General features: G+C 40.8%; 1 protein-coding gene across 3 annotated transcripts in view; it reads right to left on the bottom strand.

Annotated features, from left to right (window-relative positions):
• Window positions 1-7795, bottom strand: part of NSUN3 (NOP2/Sun RNA methyltransferase 3) — a 33407-nt gene extending 25612 nt beyond the window's left edge. The window contains exons 1-2 of one of the 3 annotated variants that reach the window (XM_059720584.1): window positions 7721-7795; window positions 2338-2447 (exon numbers count right to left, since the gene is read on the bottom strand). In XM_059720584.1, the coding sequence (XP_059576567.1) occupies window positions 2338-2447; window positions 7721-7771 (161 nt within the window). In that variant the 5' untranslated portion in view covers window positions 7772-7795. Of the gene's footprint in view, window positions 1-2337; window positions 3149-7438; window positions 7657-7720 lie in introns of those variants that run through there. The other 2 variants (XM_059720586.1, XM_059720585.1) reach the window with 2 other exon arrangements.
• Between the last annotated feature and the right edge of the window lie 6731 nt (window positions 7796-14526).

Raw genomic sequence — 14526 nt, 5'->3', positions numbered from 1 at the left:
AGTGCTGCTTTTGAGTATTTAATTATATTCAAGTTGCCACTTTAATGTAGCTTGATACAAACATGAGCAAAAAGTTAGTGAATGAGAAATATATATTTTACCATTTTACAGCATACTAAAATGTAAGATTTCTAACAATCCAAATATGTTAAGCTATATATATGGCTGAACATACACATATACAGTTTTGTACCTGTCTATATATAGCTTGTGTATACATATATACACATGGCTGAAGACCACAAAAGCACCCCATGGTTGCGGGGGCTGAGGGCTCCACACTCCAGTCTTTGGAACCTGCTTCTTGCTGACGCAGGACTAGCCCAGGATCAGGCTCCCTCTACATCAACAATAAGACATGATTGGATCTAATGTGCAATCCCACAATTGCACCTCCTGCCATGCATGTGTGGTATCCAATCGCACCTTTACCTGCATGTGTAGAGTGGACCAAAGGAAGCAAATCAAGAAGAGAGAGTAAAATAAATATTTCTCTCTCTCTCTCTACTTGTAGCCAAGTGTTATACAAGATAAACACTTGCTTGGTATATTTTTCTTTGATAGCAGGATAAAAAACTGTAATAGCTATTCTTAGAAATATTCCCTTTTAATGTTTTTTTTCCATCTTAGAAGTTTCTCTTAAAGGTCTGTACAACACAAGCTGATGAAGCTAAGCCACTGAAGACTATGACTAACATTTTTCTATTCACATCACTTTCTGTGGTTCCCTTACACACTTAAATGAGTTAAGGAGAGGGTATTCAGCTTTTATCTTAAGCTCCTTGGGCAAGTTTTTTATTTTTCAGTTTATCATCCAAAGTCTAGCATATGCATAGAAAAAAACCCAAAACAGGAACCTCAAGTATCTCTGTCCTTTTCTGCTACCGCTAAAACTCTCTTGGCAAGTACTGTAAGAACTAATTAAATGGAAATTACTCTTTCATCAAGTCACTCTCCTAAATAAACCAACAAAGTAATTATTAATTAAAAATAGTAAAGCAGGGTTTGTTTTGGGACATGTGTCAAATGGGACAAGTATTCAGACCGACAGAAGTAGAGAAGCCCAGACTTCGAAGTCATGTCACCCTAGCATCTCTCCATGCACGCTGAATTATTTTGATTTTTCTTGAACATTCATGTACGGAAAATAATGAAATAGGCTTTTCAGAAAGAAAGTTACTTGTCTGAGACTGATGAGAAATTTTCTGTCATCTTCTACACACCTGCAAGACACTTGTTTCTTTTTTCATTTTCTTCATTCTCTCTTTCTGCTTCTCACAGCAGCCATTCTTTTGGACCTAGTTTACTTCTCTGCTGAGCTACATACAGTGAGTTCGTTTGGCAATCAGAAAATTGTCCACTATGCAGGTTGAGCAGTTAATCCTATTAGACCATAACAATTACAGTCCGTGCTTCACTATTTGCAGGCCTGAAAACAACTTGGTCCTGTTTATTTCAAGGTTGTTATTAGAGGCAATGTACTTTGAGTTAAGAAGCCTTAATGGTTTGTGACTAGGCTGTTCTCATATGAATTAGCGGGTACACTTACATTGGCCTAACATCAATTATCAGCGGGATCTGGCAAATGGCTAGCATTATTTGCACAATCTAAACACCCTTAGATGCCCTTATTGGTAGTATATGCAGTGCTTCTCAACAATTGCCATAATGATTTGGATCCTGCCCACATGAGAAACCTGCACTAATGTTAATACCAGTAAATCAGGTCTCAACCAGAACACACTTATTTGGAGATGCATAATTTGGTTTATTTTAAACCAATTCCGAATCTGCTCTATATCAACTAAAACACACTAAATTGTCAATGAAAATAAACAAACTAACATGGCCACATGAGGGTTTGTGCTATTTTAACTAAACTGGATCAAAAAATATAAAATTGAATCAGTGCAAATGTTTTGTATAAGAAAGCTATTTATTTATCCAAATTCAGCTTCTTTCAACAAAAAACAGTCCGATGCATTTTGTCCCAAGTCTTTCTTGTCTCTCCCTATGCAGCTTTATAGGGCTGTAGCATAAATGTCTTAAGTCAAGTGCTGAAAGTAAAATAGCACTGCAATGGCCACAATTTGAATAAAGCAAAACTGAAGCTAGTGAAAAACTAAATACTTTCAAGCTAGGTTCATCAAATCTCTAAATACAGACTGCTTACATTACAATCTAGTTAATTTTCTGGCATTAACTCATCTATCGTTCCATGGTGCCCTACTAGTTTTAAAATGAAAATTAAGGTTCTTGTTTATATTTGTTTGCATTCTACATGTCTCTCATTATAACTATTTTAGGAAGTATTGAAAATCATATTTAAAAAGTGACCTGATTCTGATCCACGCATCTCCCAATTCCTTTGTGTACTGCTTTTCAAAATGATCCAGAACAACTTGGCATATCTGCTTTCGAGGCTTCCCTTTGGATTTATTTTCCAGCTTAAGAGGAGGGAGAGAAGGGGAAAAAAAGTGTGTCAGGAAAAACCATTAATCAAAGATCTTGGTAGATTGATACAAACTTTAAGAATTAATTTGTACATATTAACAGTGATGTTAGGATCCCCACTTGTCATTTTCTGGAGCACATTATGCATGTTTATGGGGCCAGCAATAGTTGTTTTAATGCCACCAATAAAATAAGAAGAATAAATACGCATTTACTCTTCTTCCACTGGTGAACAAGTCATCCAAACTGCATTCTTATGACACACCTTCCTCCCAGATGCCAGGCAAATAAAGTGGCTCCTTGGGCCCCAGAATACCGGAAGCAAAATAAGCAAAGCATGATTATGGAAATTATGTTTCCAGAAAACCATCACCCCTGGCAAGAGACATCCTATGGCCTATGATGTACCTAGTAGATAGAAATTCATTTGTATTCTTGGATTTGGAGCATATCCATAAAGGGTTACAGTAGCAAATTCAATCTAAGAGTAAAGACAAGCTGAATTCATTCAATAGTTTTGTGTATTCACTTTTACCTAAAGGCAATTCCTAGTAATTTTTAGTATCTTCTTCTCTGAAAGAAAAACAGTGTCGCAACAGATATTTTAGCTTCTGTACCAAGTTAAGTTTTCAAAAGAGACCTTCAAAAGGAAAACGTTGATTGTGACCTTTTTTTTGGTTGTTTCTTAAAGGAAAAAAAAAAGAACACTGACCCTGTTCTTCCCACCTTCCTCCTCACATATACTTTGTAGGTCACCTTTCGGCAGTAAAACTGACAGGACCTTAGAATCATTATGAGCAAGTTTTGTAGATGCTGTTTTTAACAGAGAAGGCCAACGGGGGCTGCACAGGTGTCACTAAAAGCATAATAAGAAGTTATGAGGGCAACACAGGTATAGCTAATGGCATAATTAGGTCAGCAGTACTGAACGCTGGTAATGGTACAAAAGGACAGAGCTTGACTTTCAGACTCCATCATTAAATTGGAAAGCATGCTACTTTCAAGCAATTGGATAACTATACTGTGGCTGAAAAAAAAGCAGAGGGATTCCCTTGCTATAAAAAGCAACCTCAGAACACAGCATGGATTTGCAGGTCTTTCTAGCACGTAGGAACGTAAACCACTTCTGACTTTGAATAAAATTGCTGCAAGCAGAACTCCACACTGGGATCTTTAACAAAGTCACTTTCCAGGGTAGAAATATATATTAAGTACTCCAGGAATAACTAAGTGTAGGTGTCCTGAAATCCTGTCACAAAAAATAAAAATGCACTCATTCAATTATACGGAATGGGTGGTATTTGTCTTTGTCCAAGCAACTGGACTAATCTGGATGGGGAATGGGAAGGAAGAAAGTTACGTATGCCGTCTTTGTATTAAAAGTTTTATACCTATTATCAATCATCAGGGTCAGAGGGAAGAGAAGCAGGGGATGTCATGGTGGGCATACAGCACAGGCCTCCAAGCCAAGAGGAGTAGGTGGGTGAGACCTTCTTTAAACAAGTGACAGAAGTTTCCATATTGCAGGACTTGGTTCTCACGAGGGACTTTAATTATTGGGACATCTGCTGGGAGGCAAACACAGTAGAGCACAAGCAGTCCAGCAAGTTCCTGGAGTGTGTTGATTCAGATGGTAGAGAGACCAAGAAGGAAGGGGAATCTCTTCTTGACTTATCGCTCACAAATACAGCGGAATCGATTGAGAATGTGAAGGTGAATGGTAATGTGGGTGACTGATAACAAAATGATAGATTTCAATATCCTAAGGAGAGGGAGGGAGAACACTAGTATAAGGACTCTGGCCTTCAGGAAAGCAAAACAACAACTCGGGGACCTGGAGGGCAGGATTCCTTGGAAGGCAAGTCTCACAGGAAAAGGAGATGGAGGGTTGGCTGTACTTTAAGGAGGCTCTTTTAAGGGTACAGGAGCAAGCTATCACAATGAGGCAGAAGAATGGGAAGTACACCAGCAGACCAGCCAAGCTAGACAGAGATCTTTTCAAGGAGTTGAAATTCGAAAAGGAATCCTATAAAAAGTGGAAACTTGGTCACTGTGCTAGGGAAGACTATACGAGCATTGCATATATGTGCAGAAAAAAAATTAGGCCAAGGCACAGTTTGAGATGCAGGTAGCAAAGGGCACAAAAGGCAATAAAAAGGGATTTTACACATACGTAGAAAGCAAAGAAGACCAGAGATTCTGTAGGTCCCTCACGAAACGCAGAAGGAAAACTATTTACTGACAATAAAGTATTCAATGCCTTTTTTACTCGTTTTCACAAAACGGTGGCAGCTACCAGACAAGTGCAGTTGGCAGCAGAGATACAGGAGACAAACAACCTAGAGTAATGGCAGAACAGGTTAGCAGGGCCAGATGGGACGCGCCCACGGGTACTGAAGGAATCTGAGAAGTCGTGGAGGTCAGGTAAAGTCCTTGATTACTGGAATAGAGGAAATATAATCCTCATCTTTAAGAAAAGGAAGGAGGATCAAGGGGACTACAGACCAATGAGCCAGACCTCAATACCTGGACACATGGAGCAGGTCCTCAAGGAATCCACCTTGTTCTCCTCTAGGTGCTTTACAATGAGCAGGAACAGCTACAGTGGATTCACCAAGAGCAAGTCATGCCTGATCAACCTGCTTTTTTTTCTGATAAAGTGACAGGCTCTGTCAATGAGGGTAGAACAGTGAATAAAGTATACCTTCAATTCAGCCAGGATTTTGACACCATCTCCCACAGCATTCTTATTAGCAAGGTAAGAAAATACAGACTAAATCAGAGGTAGGCAACCCCTGGCACAGATGCCAAAGTGTGGTGAAGGCATTTTGCTTGGCACGTGTGCCTCAGGGCACAGCAAGGAAGGGGCCAGGGCTGCGTTGCCACAACAAAGATCAGACCCCTCACAACATCCATCCCGGCACACCAACATTTTACGAGCCAAGGTTGTAGGTGTTTTTGGAACTCTGCCCAAAACCGTTGCTGACCCCTGAACTAAATGAAAAGACAGTAAGGTGGATACATAACTGGTTGGATCATCTTATTCAACAAGTAGTTTTTAATAGCTCAATGTCCAGTTGGGAGGAGGCATCAAGTGGGGTTCCCCAAGGGTCTGTGCTAGGTCTGGTATTACTTAATATCTTCATTAATGATTTGGATGACGCCACTGAGTGCACGCTCAGCCAACTTGCAAATGACACCAAGTTGGGTGGAACAGCAGATACTCTGGAGGGCAAAGCTAGGATCTGGAATGACCTGGACAGATTGCAGAAATGGTCAGCAATCAATCAGATAAGATTCAACAAAGACAAGTGCAAAGTCTTGCACTCAGGATAGAATAACAGCATGTACAAATACAGGCTGGGGAAGGAGTAAGCTGCAGTACTGCAGAAAAGGACTTGGGGGTTACAATGAACCAAAAGCTGAATATGAGCAGCATACTAGATTGTATTAGCAGGAGTGTCACTGGCCAATCAAGAAAAGTGATTCTTTTGTTCTCTTCAGCAGTAGTGAAGCCTCACCTGGAGTACTGCATCCAGTTTTGGGCCCTACAATTCCAGAAGGATGTTAACAATTTAGAAAGAGCCCAGCGCAGGGGCCTGGGAGCCAACATTTATGAAGAATGGCTGCAAGAACTAGGGTTACTTAGCTCAGAGAAGAGAAGAAGACTAAGAGGGGATTTAATAACAGTCTTCAGATACCTGAATGGAGATAGGCTTTTCTTTGTGGCTACAGGGGACAGGACTAGGAGCAACAGCCTCAAGCTGTGGCAGGGGAAAATTAGGTTAGGAGGAGCCTCTGACCAGGGAGCTAGCAAACAGGGACTGCCAACAGGGGAGGCAGTTTGCAGGCTACTTCATGGGTAGGATTGGTGCAAAAGGTAAGTCAGAGTGGAAGAGTAGGAGCCTTCAATCTTCAATCATGGTAAGGACACGGCACGCAGCCAGGGACCCTACCCCAGTGATGGCTCCCATTCAGGGCTCCTCCGAGAGCCCTCAGGAGGGTTGGTGGCACCCAGGCCCCCTGTCTGAGGGGGTTGCCTGGCATCATAATAATAATAATAATAATAATAATAATAATAATAATAAGCATGATCAACCAATCATAATAATGATGATAAATAATAAATCATTCTGACAATCAATAATGGTGCTACTAACATATTCATGACAATGATGATTCACATCAATTTTCATGATAAGCAACCTAGTAATGATGACAGCGATAAGAAATTTGTTATAACGGACATTAACAAATTAATGAGTTATGATTAATGAATATCGAAGCAAACTAATAATGAAGATAGTGATAAGGTATTCATAATAGCAAGATTAAAAAAATGAATAACAACAAATACTGATTAATAAATAATGAAGCAAACTAATAATGAAGATAGCGATAAAGTGTTCATAATAACATTAACAAATTAATAATAACGAATTGGACCCAATGATCTTTCGAGGCCCCTTCCAGCCTTCTAGTCTATGAATACTGATTAATAAATAATGAAGCAAACTAATGATGAATACAGCGATAAAGTATTCATAATAATGACATTAACAAACTAATAATAACGAATTGGACCCAATGATCTTCCAGGGGCCCTTCCAGCCTTACAGTCTATGAATTCTGATTAACAATAATGAAGCAAACTAATAATGAAGAAAGCGATAATAAGTTATTCATAATAACTACGTTAAGAAATTAATAATGATGAATACTGATTAACAAACAATGAAGCAAATGAATAATGAAGATAGCAATAAAACACCCATAATAATGGCATTAACAAATTAATAATTACAAATACTGATTAAAAAATAATGAAGCACACTAAGAAGGAAGAGTGTTAATAAATTATTCATAACAATTACACGAACACAATAATAGTGAAAAATGACTTGCGAATAATCCTTGTTAATGCAGCATTATTATTCGCGAATAATAATATTTAATTAGTTATTAACAAGGAATAACAGCGAACTTATAACGTCAGCCGTGATCGATGAGTCGATGCTCGGGATAATGCAGGAGGGAGGCGGTGAGGCAGCAGGGCGCTGACACGTCCCAGCAACACGGGAGCGAGGCGGACGCCCGGGCCGACAGTTACGGCCGAGAGGTGGCAGCAAACCCGGGGAGCAGGCCTGCGGGCGGGGGAGGGGCCGTGCCCGAGTGGGCTCAGGCGCCCGCCCTCGCACACGCGGGACATGGCTGCAGCCTCCTCCCTCCCTCCTTCCTCCGTCCCTGCCTCCCTCCGGCGTCTCACCTGCCCCCGGGCCGCGCCGCGCAGAACAAGCAAGCAGCGCGGCAGCCCCATGGCGCCTGGCGCGGCGGGGCGGGGCTAGAGCGGAGCAGCGCCGCCCCGCCCCGCCCCGCCGCAGGGAGAAAGCCCGGCCTCTGCTCCACCTTCGCCTGGTGCGGAACCAGCCTCGTCCGCCTCAGCGCTGTGGCGTGGAAGAGGGACCCCGCACCCCTCCGTGCACACACCCGTTACCTCAGTGCTGTCTCGCGGCTGCTCCCATCCCCTCGCTCCCTGCCAGGCTCCCTCCGTCCTCCCTCCCTCACAGCAGGGTGAAGAAAACTGCTCCCATCCCTGCAGGCACCCTGCCAAGTACCACTCTTACATCGTCCCCAGTTTCCTTCCCCACCGTCCCCGCCCACCCTTGGGAGGATGCTCGCCCCGTACCTACTTGGCTCCTGTCAGTATCCTCTTAGACCAATTAAATAGTTGGGAAAATTGTATTAATAAAAAATAGCACGTTTACCCAAACAACCTTGTCTGCTCCTTACTCACTGAGCTGCCTTGTCCATCAGCTTCTGATGGCTGCTGAGAAACGGTGGGGGTGTCTCTTGCAGGTAGTGCCGGGGGCCGCGGTTCTTCATCAACGTTAGGTTAGGGGGGTTAACCCTCCGGCCCAATGCAGGCCGTGGAGCCATAACGACCAGCCCCCAGGCAGAGCCAGCCTTTGGGAAACCAGACTCGGGGAAGACGTGTCTTGCACTGACGTGACAGTTTCTGCTGTATCCTAAAAGCCCTAGGTCTTTTCAGGAGAGCAACATTTGGCCTGGTACAAGAGCTAGCACTTCTATGTAGCATGCTCTGAATTTCTCTACTGTTGACATGCATCTGTGGTGTTCGTTTTGTTTTTAAAACGACTTTCAATCAATTAAAAAAAAAGTTTTGTATAAAAACACTGTCACCATATTTAGAAGCTCTCCTACCCTTTTTTCAAGCCAAGCCCCAAAGAGCCAGTGGAGTCAAACTACAGCTTTAGATGTATACCTTCTTAAATGTTAACTGCATTTTAAAAAGTCTTCAGTTTTTTAATGCCAACTTATGTAAGATACTCCCCGTGTGTGTGCGTGTGTGTGTGGGGGGGGTGTATTAAAATGCAGTGCCAAGCTATACAGGCCGTTCTGCTAACAGACAATTCAATCTCTTTCTGAAAAAACAAATACCAAATGCAACATTTTTAAGGAGCCATTCCAGGCTAAACATGGCATCATCCCACTTGTACATGCATGCACTGCAAGCAGCTGACACCTCAGCTGGATTTTGTTTTTAAAAGACAAATCCAGCTAGGTATCTTTTTGAAATCACAAGTTGACTTTTTAGCAATTGGAAAATGTAGGCCATTGACTACAGTAAAAATTTAAATTAGCACTTTAAAAAAAAAAAGCCACAGGTTCTCATAACAGAAAGTTCTTGTAAAATACAGTTTAAGTTGTACAACCTGTAGTATAGAATTATTTGGGGTTATTTGGTTGTTAACATAATAAACATTTTCCCTGCAATAGCTAGATATTTTTTTTTTCATGGAGGTGTATCTCAAATCTTTGGGGCTTTAGAGAAAAGTGCAGACATGTCATCCATTTCTTTATCTCTACAGAGTCCAGCTGCAAGCATCACGATTTTCTTCAGCCCCTTAAAGCAAAATGAAATGCTAAAGCCTTCCTTAGTATTTTTCCTATACAACTTTTTGTTGTATAGGAAAAAGAAATCGGAAGACCGATTTGCCTATGTTGAGTGTGTCATACTTGCAAATAGCACTGTACAGATTTGTTCTAATAGATGAGATTTGGGGAGAGTTTGGTATTCTTCTTCTCGTGTCCTCATCATAAACTAGATGCTTTTCTAGAATCCTGCACAAGGGATGGCTCTTCCCACTGGCGCAGCAACGCCCTCCTTCGTACAGGTCTCACCAAGGAGTCAGCAAATGAGCAGGTGCTCCATGGTCTGCACTTTACTTAACTCACATATATTCGTGTCATTAGAATAGCCCCATTTGATTCAGGTTTTTTTAATATTTCAGTTTGCATGTGCAGGTGATTCAGGCATCACCATGTTAACCAGTCTCAGCCCCTCTGGGAAGGCCCTCTTCGGGTTCCAGGTCCATTTCATAGTACATGCTTGCATGTAATCTCTTTCCATAACTTCAGTTGTGCCGTCAGCCGTATGCAAAGTCACAACCCTGGTCAAAACTCTTTTGCACTTTAAGCCATTTGGTTACTTCTGTAGGACCACAAAGTAGATGTCTAGGGTCTTCCATCTCTCTCGATCTTTCTTTTTGGCTTGTTACCTTTCTTCTGATGGTCATCAGTGGACGCAATACCAGCCAGTAAGTAAAGGTTATCTTTTAGTGTTGGCTTTAGATATCCTGTTATTTCACAACTGTCATTTAGAACTGTGTCTAGTTTCTTGGCATGAAGTGATCGTTCCCATGCTGCACATGCATACTGTGCAGTGGAGTAACACAAGGCAATAGCAGTGGCTCATAATGTATCTCAGCTTGCTCTTCACTTTGAGGTGACCAACTTCTGAAGTATTTTGTGTGCACTGACTTTCCTTTTCATCTTGTCTACACGTTTTGAAGGTAAGTGTTAGGTCCAATGTAACCCCAAGTACACAGGGTTCAGGTGATTAGTCAGTGTGAATCCATTCCATGCAATGTTTAATTTTTGCTTGGATTCTCTACGGCATAGGTAAAAAGCTGTGATTTGGGCCTAGGTTGTGTTAGCGTGAAGCTGGGTCTTTATTGTAGTAATCTGAGTGGTTGCTCAGTGCATGTTAGTCTGTTCTCATCAGTGGTGAAGTCCTTCTCTTGTGACATAATGCATAGACCATCAGCATATATAAAGCACTTCATACTACTCTGTATTGGTTGGTCATTGTACGTTAAAAAGGATCGGTGCTAGCATGCTACCCTGTAGGAGGCCGTTTCATTGTTGTCTCTAGCAGCTCTACTTCTTGCACAGTTCTGCATAAAAATGTCCATTCGCCAAAAAAAGATCAGATGAGCTGCAGTAGGTGGTAGCTGTGTGTCATATCGTGGACTTTGGAAAGCAGGATTTGGTGGTTGACAATTGTATACCGTTGATAAGTCTACTAATACAGCACCTCTCATCACCTCTTTCTCAAATCCATCTTCTATATGCTGGGTGGTATTTGACCCATGCAGGACTTGCCTGATCTAAATCTGGCTTGTAGTCTTAACTGTTGTTTGATGTAAGGTGCAACACGATTGAGAATGAGGTGTTTGTAAAGCTTATAAAGATAGCAGAGATGTGACACTGACCTAAAGTTCTCTGGGCCAGAAACATCCTTCCCTGGCTTTACATGGGCTTGTTGCCATAGTTTAGATTTCCTTAGAGTTGACAAGCAAGTGTTTAAAAGATTTAATACCCATACCATACTTTGGTTGCAGGATCAAAGTGCTTGATCTGCTTGTTGTATATGTCATTGGGTCCAGCTGCTTTGCCGCTCTTCAAATGACTTATTCTGGCATCAAGTTAATCTATTGTGTACAGACTTCTAAACTGATTTTCCTCCAGATCAGTTTACCATCTAATCTGTATTTTAGCTTGTTTGTTTGAAGCTCTGCTGTTGAGTAGAAGCTGGTGAGCCACTTGTTGTGGTATTGCTATTGCTGTACTGTCTTCAGGTCATTACTCAGCTTGCAAATGGTTAACCATGCTTTCCTGCTAGTGTGGGTTATATCTATTCCTTTGATCAATTCTTTCTATTTCCACTGCCTTTCTTCTTGGAGCATGTTAGTTAGGGCTGTTCCTGCTGCAATAGTGTCTTCTGAGAGAGGATTTCTTTGAAACATCTGGTATTTTTTGTACTTGGCTGCTAGCATGGGAATAAACCCTGGTATATACTCAGTTCTGCATCCTAGAGATATATGAACCTTGGGAATTTTGCGTAGTACATTCACCAAGAGGTTGCAGTTATCCAAGACTGGTTCCACGTGCATTACTTCAGTCAAGGTCTTCAGAAAAGCCTCTCCAATCTGTCATCTTAAAATTGAAGTTTCTACACTTGGGTACCATATCTGGAGTTATGGCTGCTTTGACATTGATAGCAATTGGTCTGTGCTATGCATGGGGAATAGGTTCCAACATGTCTTTTTTGCACATAACTTGGCATATATTACTAGAAATCTGCCTCATACCCAATTTATTAAGATTGCACCAGGCAGCAACTTTAAAAGCACTGGTCAAATGCTGCCCAAAAGAAAACTGCAAGATTATGTAAATCATAAAATCATAGAAAGTTAGGGATGGAAGGGACCACAGGTGGTCATCTAGTTCAACCCCTCCTCAAAGCAGGACCAGCCCCAACTAGATCATCCCAGCTAAAGCTTTACCTAGCCAGGTTTGGAAAACCCCCAAGGATGGAGCTTCCACCACCTCCCCAGGTAGCCTGTTCCAGTGTTTTACTATCTTCCTGGTGAGAATTGTTTTCGTAATATCTAACCTAAACTTCCCTTGCTGCAACTGGAAACTGTTGCTCCTTGTTGTCATCTGAAATCACTGCTATCCTGACAGAACACATGATAGGGAATTTATAACTTCAAAATGGCATTTCTCCTTCCCACTCAAGAATTAAAATACATCTATCCCTAGCATATTAAGGTAGAGTGTACTACTGTACATATAGAATACCTGTGGATGGATTAACTAGATAATCGTTTGAGAAAGGCTTGCAAAGCCTTCTACATTCTGGAGAATCAGACAATTCTGAAATGGACTTGTAAACCAAAGATTAGTCGTCAGGACTTTGGCACCTGCTTTTCTCCTCATTACCATATTCCTTTCTGGCATGAGAAGCTGTTCAGCTAGTCACACAAAAATGAATAATCTGGTTCTAAACATTTACTTAATGTAAGAGTACATGGTCAGGTAAATTGGCCAGCGTGATAGGTAAGGTACTCAACGCTTTCTAAAGAGAATAAATGCCAAGCTGAAACACAGATGCTTACTTTAGGAATTCAGAGCACAAAACACTCTTCATTGCATTAGATGTCATTACCAGTATTCAATTTTTTTTTAAAAAGGTTCTAAATGAATGTCTGGATTCCCTTTTCTGAGAGCTTGGATTTTTTTTCAGTGACTTGTTTGCCTAATTCTACCTCATGTTGAAGACTCCCACTGACTACGTTGTGACCAGGTCCTCAATATTGAGAGCTTTTATAACGCTTATCCCTCTGCAGTTTCTTAGCTTATTATGATGCTGAGCGTGTCACTTCATTTCTGAAAAGCAGTCATATTCAGTCTTTCCTCTGAGTATGTATGCAAAAATCAAGTACACTTAAGGGAAGTGAACCCCATACTCACAAGGGAACAGGTAGGAAGGGCTCTTTCCTTGCACAGCACCTTCTCTTAATCAGTCTGCTGTGGAACATTGACTTTTTATCCCCCAGCAGTTGTCAGAGCAGTCCTTAAGCAAGACAGCAGAGAGGGCCCAAACTACAGAGAAAGATCTTGAACATTCCTCTGTCCTAAGGTAAATTTTATTAGTTTTTTTTTTATTCAATTCTAAAACTTAGAAATCATATTACAGAGAGTTGCTACTGAAATAACCTAAAGGTGTTTCCTGTTTGAGGTAATAAAGCACCCTAAGCTGAATTAACTACAAAGCTGGCAGTCAAGAAGATGGCTATTGTAAAGTCAGTGCCCTGCAGTTACCATACGGAACTTTTAATTTAAAATATTCAAATTTTCCAATGACAGCAGAAAAACGCCCATCAGGACTACTGGTAAAAGGAACCCAAGGATACTCTCAAATGCAATCCAGCAAGGCTGTCTAAGTGGCACCACTATGCCCAGAAGCAATGCAGTCAGAATATACAGGTTTGTGATGGACAGAGAGAGAAGAAAAACAGCACCAGGTTTCTTCACACTGCCCTGTTCTTTTTAACCTATGACAACCCTAGGTAACCTCATGCCAGTTGTCTTACTATTTTTGCCCCTTATTGCAGAATATTTCTCAAAGTCTCACATAAATTAGGGAGCTCCTCACTTTTACTAATGTATTTACATGAGAAATACAATCACCAAAAATGATTTTTGTTAAATTAATGTCTTCTATTAATACAATTGTTACAATACAATATTCAAAGTATTATTTATGTTAAAGAAAACTTCAATATTTCAGTAAACTTCCTTCACCATTTGCTGGTCCTTTACTTGGACAAAGGGGGAAAAAAGGCAGAAAGAATATATTGTATTTCTAAAACATTAAAAAAAAAAAATATATGAATCCAGCACACGCACCCATACTATTCCTGTCTCTCTGAAGCATTCAAATGGCTTTATTTCACTTACCTTTAAAATAAATTATTTTATGAAAAAAGAAACTATTTTTCCATAACAGAAGTTAAAATGTTATATAGACGGTAAGTAGGTCTTGTCTGTCTCCTTTCTCCAACAGGACATTTTCAAGCGTGCATCATTCATGCATTTAAGTGCAAGTAGTCTTAACAGATGAATAAATGCATACGGTTCAAATACGAAACGCCAAGTAAAGATACTGAAATATAGTACAGCCTCCAATTTGCACAGATTATAACCCAGTGAAACCTGGCAGCATTGCCTCACTTCTCTAAGATTACGTGCAAAAGGAAAGCCTTTTACCATATCATTGAAAAAAAGTGTATTTTCACATAATAGTCTGGGATTCACGTACCAGTACTACATGAAATAGTAAAGCTAGAAGTCCAATTATCAAAATAAATTACTTTTTTTTTTCTCTCCAATTCATGAAATTCAGCTGTACAAAAGTCAGGC

Source organism: Alligator mississippiensis, chromosome 1 (genome assembly GCF_030867095.1).
Source record: "Alligator mississippiensis isolate rAllMis1 chromosome 1, rAllMis1, whole genome shotgun sequence".
Taxonomy (NCBI): Eukaryota; Metazoa; Chordata; order Crocodylia; family Alligatoridae; genus Alligator; species Alligator mississippiensis.
The sequence above is the reverse complement of the archived record's forward strand: the minus strand, read 5'-3'. Positions and strand labels throughout refer to the sequence as shown.